The sequence below is a fragment of the Rhinolophus ferrumequinum genome, chromosome X (genome assembly GCF_004115265.2).
Source record: "Rhinolophus ferrumequinum isolate MPI-CBG mRhiFer1 chromosome X, mRhiFer1_v1.p, whole genome shotgun sequence".
Lineage (NCBI taxonomy): Eukaryota > Metazoa > Chordata > Mammalia > Chiroptera > Rhinolophidae > Rhinolophus > Rhinolophus ferrumequinum.
In genome coordinates this window covers 111,214,350-111,228,674 of record NC_046284.1, presented here as the reverse complement: position 1 = coordinate 111,228,674, position 14,325 = coordinate 111,214,350, and the positions used below count along the sequence as shown (strand labels likewise).

General features: G+C 36.0%; 1 protein-coding gene across 7 annotated transcripts in view; it reads right to left on the bottom strand.

Moving 5' to 3' along the window:
• The window catches only part of RPS6KA3 (ribosomal protein S6 kinase A3), a 108,005-nt gene that overhangs the window by 51,694 nt on the left and 41,986 nt on the right, over window positions 1-14,325 (bottom strand). For 6 of the 7 annotated variants that reach the window (XM_033104954.1, XM_033104962.1, XM_033104990.1 and 3 more), the window contains one exon: window positions 3,496-3,612. In XM_033104954.1, coding sequence (XP_032960845.1) covers window positions 3,496-3,612 — 117 coding nt within the window. Of the gene's footprint in view, window positions 1-3,495; window positions 3,613-12,239; window positions 12,294-14,325 lie in introns of those variants that run through there. The other variant, XM_033104998.1, reaches the window with a different exon arrangement.

Here is a 14,325-nt window from a genome sequence, read left to right as displayed (position 1 = left end):
AGACCTATGTGGCCAGAACACAGGTAGTGAAAAGTATATAAAGCGATGCTGAGTTAGCCAGGGCCCCGAACTAGGGGCTCCTCGGCTATCTTAAGAATTTGTCTTTATCCTAAAAGCAAAGAGAGGCTAGTAAAGGGTTAAGGGGGTGGAGTATAAGATTAGCTCAAGTTGGCTGCCTGTAAGTAATGGCCTGAGGCAACAATAAATTTGGGAAGCCCCAGTTAGGAGCTTCCTTCAAATGCTGATGAAGCAGTGGAGAAGGAGAAGACAGGCATGCATGATTTGAGAAATCTTTACTAAAATCAACAGGACTTGCTGACAGATCAGATCAGTGGTGGGGGGTTTGGGGAAAGAGAAGGGGGGAACTAAAAAGATATATCACGAATGCTTCCCAAGTTCCTGGCTTGCTTAACTGGGTGCCATTCATAGTGAAAGAGAAAAATGAAATAGTCCAGGTTGGGGGTTAGGGAAAAACCATCAGCTTGGTCTTAGACATGTTGAGTTTAAACTTTGAAACATGTGAAGAGAAAAAATAAGCAGCTGTACACAGAGTTCAGAACTTAGAGGCACGATCTAGATTGGAGACATAAATCTGTTACATTGGCTGTATATGGGTTATAATTAAGATAGTGGGAATACAGAAAATAATTAGTACAGAGTATAGAGTAAGGAGAAGGCAGCCTAGACTGGAACCTCGAGGAACTTTAATACTTAAAAACTTGCTAGAAGAGAAAAATGGGCCTCTGAGAGGTTAAATAACTTGCTCAAGCAAACACAGCAAGCAAGTACAAGAAAAAAAATTGTCAAATATATGGTGATGGACGGGTGGTGAACACACAATGTGATACACAGACGATGTATTACAGAACTGTACACTTGAAAGCTACGTAATTTTATGAACACTGTCACCACAATAAATTTTAATTTCAAAAAAAAAAGGAAAAAAGATTAATACAAGTCTGGCTGACCTATAGTCCAAACTTGCAACTGTTATGTTCTGCTGGCTACTTATTCTATATTTAGATGAAAAGCATCACTTTGGGTGTGAAATAGGTTAACAACTATAACAAGTTACCCAGGTTAGCCAAGAATTGCTAACTAGTCCCATTAAAACACACAAGAGAGATTAAACTGGTATGGTTTTGAGCTTCCAAAGCATGATATCTTCAAATGTTTCCTCACAGAGAGGTGGTAAGGAAGCACTGCAATGTGAAAGTTGAACGCAACCTCTGACTTTTCCCCTTGCTGAGAAATGGACTAGACAGATCAAGTAGTAGTAATTATAATATGGTACTTTTCAAAATGGAGTAGAGGAAGTGCTCCTCAAGTGTGTGGCAGAGGGACAGGGAATACTTGAAGAAAAATGATAAAGATGTTACATTTGCTGGAGCAATTTTTAGTTGGTGGCTCTGGGAAACAAACACGGATGTCATTGATAGAAGACAACTTCTGCATTCATTTTAAAGATAAGATATAAGTTCCCCAATTTCATACGTGTAGTGGTAATTCCCCACCCTAGTTCTTTGGAAGTATCCATTCACTTTCTGCTGGTATTAGGGATACTCTGGAGGAAAGCCTGAAATGCACTGCTACAATGTACGTAATATGATCAAACAATATGGTGAATGTTTAAATAAAATATACTAAAAGACACATTGCCATTAATCCCCCTCAAAATACTCCCCTTCATTTCAAACACACTTATCCCATCGTTCTTGCCACTTTCTTTCTTTTTTTTTATATTATAAGTTTTATTTTATTTTTTATTTTATTTTTTTCTTAAGAAATCTCATTTATTTTTTTATTTTATTTATTTATTTTTAAATTTATTGGGGTGACAATTGTTAGTAAAATTACATAGATTTCAGGTGTGCAATTCTGTATCACATCATCTATAAATTACATTGTGTGTTCACCACCCAGAGTCAGTTCTCCTTCCATCACCATATATTTGATCCCCCTTACCCTCATCTCCCACCCCCCAACCCCCTTACTCTCTGGTAACCACTAAATTACGTTCCCCAGATTAATTTTCAAACCCCATGGCCATCCTGTGGTCACCGACTGCCCTCCAATCCCCTCACCCTCCCCCCGCCCATCTAGCAACCCTCAGTTTTTCCTCTTTGTCTCCAAAACTGTTTCTGATTAGTTCATTCACTCACTCTTTTCTTTAGACTCCGCATATAAGTGAGATCACATGGTACTTATCTTTCTCCGTCTGACTTATTTCACTTAACATAATGTTCTCTAGGTCCATCCATGTTGTTGCAAATGGTAAGATTTCTTTCTTCTTTATGGCTGCGTAATACTCCATTGTATAAATGTACCACAGTTTCTTAATCCAGTCATCTACCGATGGGCATTCGTTCTTGCCACTTTCTGAAGCAGTTCTGCAAGTCCTCTTTCATGAGTGTCTTTAGTTGTGCTGCTCTGGCTGCCTCAATGTCCTGAATCATTCTGACTTTGGGGAAGATCCAGAAGTAGCACAGTACCAGGTCCAGTGAATAAGGTGGATGAGGACACACCGTAATGTTTTTATCTGACAGAAATTGCAGTACCAGAGGCGATGTGTGACATAGAGCACTGTCACGATGGAGGATGATTTAGGGCACACTTGAAAACACACCTTCTCTTAACCTAGCTCACGACCCACTGACTGCACCGAACAAGTTGAAACTTGTCACACACTGTTACTAAGGTTCGATGTGCCGCTTCCCGTATTGAAGATCCCTGCCTTTCTGTTGGATGGCACTTGGCAGCAGTACTCACCAAATTTTGTTATCACAATGGGGAAAGGCTCTGTGTCACACATCGCTTCTGGTACGGCAATTTCTGTCAAATAAAAACATTACGGTGTGTCCTCATCCACCTTATTCCCTGGATCTGGCACCATGCGACTTCTGGCTCTTCCCCAAAGTCAAAATGACCATGAAAGGTAAACGTTTTGAATCGATTCAGGCATGACATAGAGACAGCCATGACAGTGCAACTAAAGACACTCATGAAAGAGGACTTCCAGAACTACTTCAGAAAGTGGCAAAAAACAATGGGATAAGTGTGTTTGAAGTGAGGGGGATTAATGGCAATGTATCTTTTACTGTAATAATTTTTTTAAAATTTAAACATTCACTGTATTGTTTGATCATACCTCCTAAGATCACCTTCCAATTCTACACAAGGACTCAAAAAGAGGCCAGTGTATCAAGGGAATATTTTGTGACTTTTAATCATTCAAGAAGTGCAATTAGGTCACATGGTCTTGAAGATAAAATAAATATGAAGTGAACAGTGTCAATTTAGGAAAGTTTTCAATGTACTTTTGAATGACTTTAATAACTTTCCCACAATTACTGATAGTGAAAAATGTAAAAACACAGAAAATACTGCTTGTAGGGAGATTGGTAGTATTTCATAAATGTTTCTGTTCCCCATCTTTATGAAGTTTACATAAATTTCAAAAGTCAACTTTTTAAAAAGCACACACTGATGACTTACCTTTCCAAATGATCCCTGCCCTAATACTTTTAAAAGTTCAAATTGGGAAGGATCTGCCTTTTCATGGCCTTCCTTTACATGATGCGTGATTGCAATTTCTTTGATACTGCCTTCTTCCTGTTGATGCAAATATAAGGGGAGAAAATAGAGTTAGAGAGCTACTTGCTCCAGCTATACATCAAGCAATGTAAATTTAGTGTATCATATTAGAAATCCTCAAATTAACATATATAAACCACCTTTACTGACCCATCAAGTAATAGAAAACACATGCTCAGCAAATACTTTCAAGTTAAATCTTAGAGGCAGAATACCAGCCTACCACATAGGCCCATTTAACCTCTACATCACATTAGCACTGAGTATTTCCAAATCTTCATTCTTCCTAGGGGAGACAATTAGAATAAACGGGTTTCATGGGGTGAAGGCAGAGAGTGTAAAGAAGTCTGAAAACAGATCAGAGTAATCTGCTGTGTTCTGACATGTGGTTGTATTAGGTAGAACCAATCCTATACACACACAAAAAAACACTGTTTATTGAGGAGAGGGGTTGAAAAATATTCTAGGGTAAAAGTGGAGATTTCTACTCTCAGGAAGGCCATTGGAATTAGTATGCTGAAATTTATATTTGAAATATCTAAGTTATGATCTATTTCTAGGACTACCTGAGATCTGAGAGAGGAGAAAGGAATAACTCTAAAACTGTAAAACATAGTAACTCCAACATTTGGGTGGAGGATTGATTAGACACAGAAAAAAATGACTATTCAGCATGATGGAACACTGGAAGGTTTCGGAGTTAAGAGAGGATTTTTAAAGACAGTGGGTTCTTCAGTATATCCAAGGAAAGGTATCAGAAGAAGAGAAAGGTTGAAAATATGTCAGTATACATAGAATGTCAATTACTTATTCACCCTGAGATCATCAGATTAAGTACACCTTATATAATCAAGACACATATTATATATGTATGTTACAGCCCAAAACTACAATAAAACAAAACTCAACAAAACCCAACAAAACCAGACACATAATCCAATCAAAGACTCTTTGCTTCTTTTTGCCTACAATATTATTTTTTCAAGTATATAAGTACTATTAGTAGAATCTAAATGTCTTACACAATTATTTTTATTACTATTTTATTCCATATAAATGTTTGAGTTCAATAAACATTTTCTGAGACACTCACACAATGCTGGCAATACAGGGAATTACAAAAATTTTTCAGAAAGATGTAGCAGGATATCGTAATGCGGTAGCTTTTGAAAATGTGTAGTAAAAGAAAAAAAGCTCCTGTAAGAGGACAAAAAGAGAATGCAGGCCCACCAATTTACTCCGTAAGACAGAAGCTGTAGTTTGTAGATTGTCCTACTACTTAGGCAGCTTAATAATTTTGGACTCTCTTGGTACTTTGGCAAGAATAAAACAATCCCCTAACATGGTTTAGTCCTTTATTTTGTAATTTCACATGCATTATCTCCTTTCATTCTTACAACAATCCTGTACAGTAGGCATTAGGGTACAATCAAGCATTAGCTTAGTCTAAGATTCTACCCCCTTCCTGGGCACCCCTTCTCTCCAGATGAGACCAATGTATAAGGGCTTGGGAGTGATACCGTGTTTCCCCCAAAGTAAGACCTAGTTGGACAATCAGCTCTAATGCGTCTTTTGGAGCAAAAATTAATATAAGACCCGGTCTTATTTTACTATAATATAAGACCGGGTATAATATAATATAATATAATATAATATAATATAATGATATAATATAATACTGGGTATAATATAATACTGGGTCTTATATTAATTTTTGCTCCAAAAGACGCATTAGAGCTGATTGCCTGACTAGTCTTATTTTCAGAGAAACACAGTAGTTATTCGTGACTACATTAGGAAACGCTGGAAGCAAATTACCAAAACCTATTTAAAAACTTTCAAAGAACAATATATATATATATATATATATATATATATATATATATATATATATATATATGTGCAATTGATCAAGTAAGATTTCAATTAAAATCCAGCAAATATTTATTAAGCATCTACCATGTATCAAGCCTGGGTGAGGTGCTTTTAAATCTTTTGTCTTATATCTAAGCTTCACGACACATCTGAGTACGTATCAGTGTTCGAGAGGGCTGATGATAATACAGTGGAGTACACCCTAGAGCAAGCAAAAATATTTCAGAATTCTCTACAGATTCCTATATTCACCACTAGAAATTTGACAGATCTTTTAAAGGGAAAAGGGTGTGAATACTCTACGATCTGAAATTTAAGGAGATTAAGATCACAAGCCAGTAACTGGCAGACTTAGGGCTCTATTCCAGGTCTTCTGACCTCTAACGACTTCTAAAACAAAGGTCTTAGCATTACACCACATTGAGACTGTGAGAGGCTCTTGGTAGTTCTCCATCCAAGAGCAATGACAGGAAAATACAAACTTATTCCCCTGGTCTTTGTAACTGGCCTGTATCTCTTGGGTCAGTCAGCTAAACTGATGAGAGAAATGGTTTCTGAACTTTAGGTAGCACATCCTTTTAATTAAAAAAAGACAACAATGTAGCATACACCCAATATTTGTATACTTAATTGGCTTATGAATTATACACATGTACTTTTTGTACTATTAAATTGTATATACATTATATATGCAAATGAAACTATAAAGAAGTTCTCCTCTTTCTTTTCTGTACCCCAAAGTGCTACCACATCCCACTTTGAAGACTAGTGGATTACAGACTTGAACTCATGAGGCCAAGTTCATGGGTTGGATTCCAGCATGTGCCAGTTAGCCTTCTATGGAAAAAAACCAAATCTGTTCAAGAGCCTAACTAGAATCTAATGGCCATTTATGCCCTTAAATCATGAGGCTGTGAATAATTATACTTTGTAACATTCTATATATTTTACCACTTTTTTTTCTTGAGTAAGTGGGATGTGACTTATTAGGCTGCAATATTTTATCATCTTATATTTCATAGCAAATACCTACTACAATTGCCACGAATAAAGATGCAACACAGGCAGGAAAGGATCACTGAATTATAAATGTTTTGCATTTTGTAGCAGGCATACAGGATTAAGTCTTACTCCCATAGTGTGAGCCACCATCAGGCTATGGATCTCAAAATAATAGCAGTCACTATTCAAAAAAGATTTCATCTTTGATGTCTACCCTTCCTTTCCTCTTGTGTCAAACAAGTTGCTGAAATCCCTTTGATTCCTTCATTCACTAAACATATACTAAAACACCTGCTATGTATCAAGCATGTGGTACTGCAAATACCTTTCATTCTTTCTTTTTCTATTTCCAATAGCATCATCCAGGTACAGTCCTTCATTACCTTTCCTGTGGAAAACTGAAACTAGCTTGGTTACTCATAATGCTCTCTTTTCTGCCACTGCCGGTCCAAGTCGTCCTCCTGACAAATTCATTTTCTGAACGTACACAACTCTGGTCATTATGACCATACTGCTGAGAAACTCCAAGTTTTTCCAAATTAAATGTACTGCTTCACCTTGGCATTTGAGGCCCTCTACAATATGGCCTCCACCACTTTTCCAGTATTATCTCCCAATGTCTCCTCATACATTGCCTGTTAACTTGTGTTACTTCCTGTCCCCTAAATTTTTTGTTTTTAAAATCAAAATAATACATACATGCACATGGGTATCAAATCAAACAGTGACAGAATAGCTTATGCTGAAAAGCAAGTCTCTTCTCACCTCCATACCTAGGCTTTTTTAAAAATTAGTTCATTCGGCACTTACTTTGATTATTTCCTACTGGTAGTTTGTTAACTTTAAGACAATGCCTACCGATTTAAAAATAAGTAAGACGAGGGACTCACTTATATTATGTCCCTTCCTTCCATCATCTTTCTCCCTACTATTTGATAATTATATTACTTTTACATAAACCTCTTGTCTTTTCTATCAGTTTTGGATAGAATCCTAACTCATCACTTTGTAAAGGGAGGCTAATAGTGCCCACATGTTCTTTCTCTCAAACTTCCCCCCACCTGCTGATAGCTGTATTTTTATTAATACTAAGAAAATTAACATTCTCTCCTGTAACTATTACCAAATCCTTCATCCTCTGAGACACAGCCTGATTGTAAAAACTGAAAGCCTATACAAAAGCATCTACATTTTCATGACAATATATTGGTCAAATGCATGCTAGGGAGTATATTAAATTTCCTTTCACATGGGCCCATAACACTGATTTCCAGGTCAATCCAAGAGGACTTAAAAGAAAAACAACTTCACCAAATTCTTAAATTCATGATACATTTTAACTTTTATTTCTATTTGGACCATGAATTTCTTGTAGTTCTCTATTTTTACTGTTTCTAACAGTCCCCAGCCCCCCTCATCATACTTGGGGGCAGGGAGAGGTTAATCTGACCATTATTCTTAATCTTTACTTAGCCCTTAACCATACTTTCCATTCTTCTGAGAACCCTCTCTTGCCCTCCCATTGGGATTGGTTGTTCTCTAGGCTTTGCTGCACAGCTATTATCTTGGGATATCGCTTTCCTGGTTGAATCCACTATTTACAGTTTCCCCTGTCTTTCTCTTTCTTAGATTAATTATTCCCTTGTAATTTCCTAAGAAAGGTGATAATAGAAGAAAATTTTCTGAACCTTGCCCATCTGAAAATGTCTTTATTTTGTCTTCACATTTGTATAGTTTGGCTTGGTACCAAATTCTAGAATAAAAACAATCCTGCCTCAGCACGCTGACACCACTGGTCCACCCCGGGCTGCTGAGATGGGTGGTTCTGGCCTGATACACACTTTTTGGTAGGTGACCTTGTTTTTCTTTCCGGAAGCTTTAAGAATTTTCTCTGTCCTTGTACTTCTGAAATTCCACACTAGTGAGATAAATATGGGTCTTCTTTCCTTCAGAATGCTAGATACTTGGTGAACCTTTATAACCTAAACCTGAGTTTTTTCCTCTGGGGGAATTATAGCATTTCTTTGATAATTTCCTTCTGTCTACTTTCCAGGGTTTCTCTTTTTGCAACTCATTTATTAGTTGGATATTGCATGTTTGGAATTGAATCCTTTATATCACTTATCTTTTTTCTCCTATTTTCTGAAACTTCCTTGACTTTATTTTCCCACCCTCATATTGAATTTATTATTCTGGCAAATCTTATTTCTAATTAAATTTTCAACTGCTCCTTTTCTCAACGTTTCTTTTTTTCCCCAATAGCACCTTCCTCTTCTCCCTGCCCTCTTTCCCCCAAAATGAATGCAATCATTCCAAACTTCTTTGAAGATACAAACTGGAATTAAAAAAATCTTTTTCTAAATTGGGGCTCAGAGAGTAAAACAGTGTTCTTGAGGGTAGAGAGAAAAGATCAATGCCTATGGCCCAAGTTCCAAATACTTGCCACTGCTTTATCCTCAACACGTTTCCGTTCCTTTTAACTTTTTTATTTATTACATCAGCAAATTATTTTCTATCTACTTTTATGCATACGTAAAGTCATAGTAGCATAATAGGCAAAATATCTTGATGCCCAGATTGCGCTCAATGTCACCAATTTTTCCCAGTTATGGGAGCATGAGTATTTTACAAACGAATTTGAGGTTCCACTAGGACATACTAGTAATACTTGGGCAATCGTGGACAATAGGAAAAGTAGGAAAGCAACAATATGCTCTTCTAGCTCCTATCTGGAATCCAATGAGATGAATGCAGAGAGGAATATCAAATTTCCAAAGGCACTGATAACCCAAGGAAGACTGACATTTGCATACGACAAACATATCTTGTGTCACTAAATTACCTGTTACGGAAATAAATCTGTCACATGAAAACACAGAACTATAGTTTGACAGTTTGTTAAATTGTGTTTTTGCCTGTAAGTACATGGTGAAGCAACTATAATTTTATGGAAAAAGAATTTTGTCAATCAAGTGGAGCATAGATATAAGTTATATCCATTATAATTACTCTGTAAGGCTCACATATTTTTACATTCTCTGGCACAACTTCCTTTTAAATGATACATGGATACCTGCCTATTCATTATCACACACACAAATACTTATTTTGTGTATTGAAAAAGTTATAATAAATCATATATTTTCATTTTTACAAAGTCTATGTTTATTTGGTGAGTAAAGGTCTAGTTGTAGGCAAAATTGTGAGGCTGGCAGCTGGTCTACATCACAATTACATATAATTTGTCTATATTCCCATCACTTTCAGATATATGCCACCCCAGGCCTAGGTGTTCAATATCCCCAATCTGTGTATTAGAATTCATTCAGTCATCCAGTTAAACATTTATTTATTGAGCACCTAATACATGCCAGGCATTCTTCTAGGTGCCTGAAATATACACTAAATGAAATACACTAAAATCTCTGTCATTTGGTGGAGAGACATAACAATAAAAAAAATAATTCTTGTTAGAACATGATAAATACCATGGAAAAAAGATTAAGTTGGGTAACAAGGATCAGAAGTGCAGGGATGGACAGAAGGGTTTGCAATTTTAAATAAAGGCATCAGGGCAGGCTTTACTGAAAAGGTGCTATTTGAGCAAAGCCCTTGACGGAGGAGAGGGAGTCAACCACCTGGGGGAAGAGCGTTCCAGGCAAAGGGATAGCCAGTGCAAAGACGGTGTGGGAGTACACATAGAGACCAGAGTCTGGATCAGAGAGCATGTGAAGGAGGAGGAACAGAAGAACAGGTCCGATAGGGGAATAAAACTTAGGTGGCTCTCGTGCTTTTGCTTCTTCCCGACTGCCTGGTCCTAATGGATATGTTTCTGATCTATGACATATTATCTTAGGCCCATTCCTTTTTGTTAGAAGGCAATTCAGATTATGGGCCAGGTATTAGGATAGGTGTTAGAGATGCCAAAATAAAAAGAGTATCTGCCTTCTAGGAATTTAGCTTAGGATTTCAAAGATTTTATTACTGGATAAATACCTGTTGAGATACGACCCCTGATAGATAAAACAAAGTCAGTTGAGTTAAAAAATATACAATTTGAGGAATTCTATAAAGAGTGTCATTTTAGACATCACAAAAAAATGGCAGAAGAAAATTCACCGACACGTAGACCTTTTGGTGTTCCTCTAGTCACACAGAAAGCCCCCTCATTTGTTCCCCAGGACCAACAAAAGGTCTGTAGGATCCCTTTTAAATGGTCTTTAAGGTTCACCCTTTAATGGAAAAAAATTAACTTAATGTTTCCTTTTCAAATTCAGAGGGGAAAAAGTACAATTTTGTTCTTAAAATGAAGAAAGGATTAAAGAAAAAGAACTGAAATTGATACTGTTTATTTGAGTTATAGAAAACCTAATGTTGTAACATGCTAACATTAAAAAAACAAAGTGGGTGATATTAATTGACTTTAAAGAATGATTCAACATTTGGCATTATGCCCTGCCTTGTATACATAATTTCCTTTTTCCTCCCCTCCCTTGAGTCAGGAAGTGTGTTCTTAAGGCATTTGTATTTTCTAAATTGTTTTGAATGTCAGAAAATATTGTTGAAACTTGAAGTAAAACATTTAAATGTTCCTTGGTAAAAGCCAATAAATATTTTCTAACCATGGATATGTACCCATTTTGGGGCCTAACATAAAAAGACCTTACAAATGAAAAATGTATACTTTATTTACCTCTTAAAAGTAATTCAAAATTAAAGTATCACTCTATATAGATACCTATAGTTCTACAATATACAGTTTTTTCATTTTAAAATGGTATGTTATTTTTTTAGATGATCAAGACACATACAAATTTTTTGGCTGTGACACAAAATTAGGCTGGTTAATCAAGCCATGGTGAGAAACTACATCTTAATATATTCTAGATTACAATTCAACCAAATCCAATTTACTTGATTTGCTAATGGATGATAAATATGCTCAGCATTTTTCATTTAACCAAATTCTTAAAGAGAGTATACGAAGTCTGCTTCTTGTATCTATGTTTGAGAAAACAGCATTGCTGATTCTCCAGACTAACATTCTCAATCACTGCCATAAAGAGCAAAGTTTTCTCCCAATCGGGAATCCCAATCAACAGATTTAATTCTCTTTAAAGAGCAGCAGGGTAGCACAATTCTCACAGCAAAATATCAAGTTGATTTTGGCAGGATTTGAAACAGATTAAATAGAGTGCAAATTATCATTCACTAAGCACACTTTAACAAAGTAATGACGTGAAAACTGTGCCTATTCTAAGTTAGATAAAATTACTTGCTGAAAGTTTCTTAAATCATTGATTAAAAAGTTCAAATTTTTAAAGGAACCAATTTCAACAAATATCTGATTTTAAGTTCTTGACTGTTTAAAATAATACATTCTCCTACTCATCGAAATATTGCTTATGTTACAGTAATCTCCTAACTATCAGTAAGTTCACAATTTTGTTCATGCCTGGTTTAATATTGAGAGTTACAGTCATCTGTTTTCTGTACAAAATTACAAACACTAGCAAGATAAAAATTACTCTCGCGTTAGAAAGCCAATGTAAAAATAAATTTACAAAACAGACAGACTTGAAATGTATAATACGTATAAATGGCTTACTTTTGGCAAATAGAAATCTCCTTTAAATGTTCTATAAAAACTGGTTTTGAATTTTGTAAAGCTTCTTGAACATATAAAATGAAATAATTGTTTAATTAGTATAATTACACTTAGCTCCACTAAAACGTTTTAGTTTCTAAAGAAGTTGAAAAAAGCTTACCTGTATAGAGCGAACACGAAAAGACAAAAATTTAAACATGGCTACGAGACCATGATGGTGATAAAAGAATTTCTGACCGTAAAACTTAAGTTAGAAAGGGAAGGCCAAGCCTCTGCAAAGTTTTCTCCTACCAGCTGTTCCGGCAATTAGAAAATTTCCTGTCAGGCGGGTCCTGAAATGCTAGAAAAAGAGCCCTGACAATTTTCCTGTGGTAAAAGAAAGGAGAAACAAATGGCGAGGGCACTAATGTAGCTGATAGGTAGGGAGGCCAGAACAGGAAACCAAAACAGATTTGCTGATAGCAAAATCCTGTTGAAAAGTCCTTTACTCCTGGTTCCTAGTAATCCAGTGAATTTTTACAACCAGTGAAGTGAACAGTATTTTATTTCAGAATCCTGAGAAATGCCAGTATTTCTCAACTATGCGACTTCATTTTAAAAGCAACTGAAACTAGTCAGCACTATTAATAAAAGTGATGTACACAAGAAATTTTACCCTTTGTAATGTTTATATACACACTCCAAAAGATAGTCTCAAGACTATTTTAAGGTTATATATAGACATGTCATGGGTGTTCCCTGTCAATGAGGAAGAGTTTCACAACTATGGGAAGAAAACGATCACATGCAAAAGAAACTTTTTGATACTGAATGTCCACTATCATTAAAAAAATATATAGTCAGGGGATGTAAAGTACAGCATAGGGAATACAGTCAATGGTATTGTAATAGCTGTGTACGGTGTCAGAGGGGTAGTAGACTTGTTGGAGTTATCACTTTGTCAGGTGTGTGAATGTCTAATCACTATGTTGTTCTGTACACATGAAAATTAAAAATAAGACAGAAACTTTTTGACCGCGACATAAGGACAAATTCTTCCTGTTATTAGTGACAGTAAATTACATTTAAATTCACACTGGTTATAAACATCGATTATCAACCAGGTTAAAGACTTCAAACCCATAGCTAAAACTCACATTCCTAGTTGATAAAAATCTAAATTTTAAAAGAAATCCAATCCCTGGGATATTAGTGAGCAAAAAGAACAGTTACTGAAGAAGCCAACCTGGAAAAGAAGGAGGGAGTCAAGCTACTAGACAATCCCTTACTGCTTTTCATCCTCTAATAGCTTTTAGAAGTTCTTCTAAGGTATTTTTGCTTTGGAAAATATTTTTTAAAGTATGCCAGTATTCAGAACATGATCACTGAGATAGTGGCATTTAAACAAAACCAAAGGACAGAAGCATCGAGAGCTGTGCAAAAAGGCGGTACTTAACTTGCATTTAATCTACATGGAACCAACAAAAACCTCAAGCATTAATCTACATTGCCAATACAAATTTAATAAAATCACTAAATTTTAAAAACCTGAAGAGCCTCTAAAAATACCAGAAACGATCAGCTTGCTTTCTGGATGAAGGAACTATGGTCAAGGCAGGCACATATTTGACGACGGAGCTATTTATAATGGGATCTCAGTTCAGCACTCCTTTAGTGAGCAAACATTACAGTGCCCATTAGGTGCTCTAGGTAGCATATGAAAGGCTCGGGCTCTTCCTGCCATATCAGATTTATATGGCAATGTTCTATAAATGTCCCTGCCATATCAAATTTTTATAATGTTCTATAAATGACCTAATGGAAGAAGAATAAAAAAAATTTGCTCAATTTAAAAAAATTATCCTATGTAACCAAGTACATTAGAATTAACTGGGACCCAAATAAATATCCAAAATAAAACTTTGAATTCTGCCTGGGAAACTGTGTACTTCTCTTGAATAGATTGTATACCTAAATTTTTCACCAAGGAAAGCACTTAGGAAGTTTCCCATTCAGACCACCAACCCTTCCATCTCCCAGAAGGACTCACTTAAGGCTCCTTCCAATGCTGCAAAACGGCATTAAGGCGAGGACAACCACCTAAGAAAGCTGCAATCTGAACATGAGGTACCTCTTAAGACTGTCAAGAAGAAGCAAACATGGTTCATGGTTACTGTACAACTGATTAAGACGTGTCTCTGTATGGACCAGTCACCAACTTAATTCAAATAACACTTAAGAACAGGAGCAACCAAAGAACCATTTTT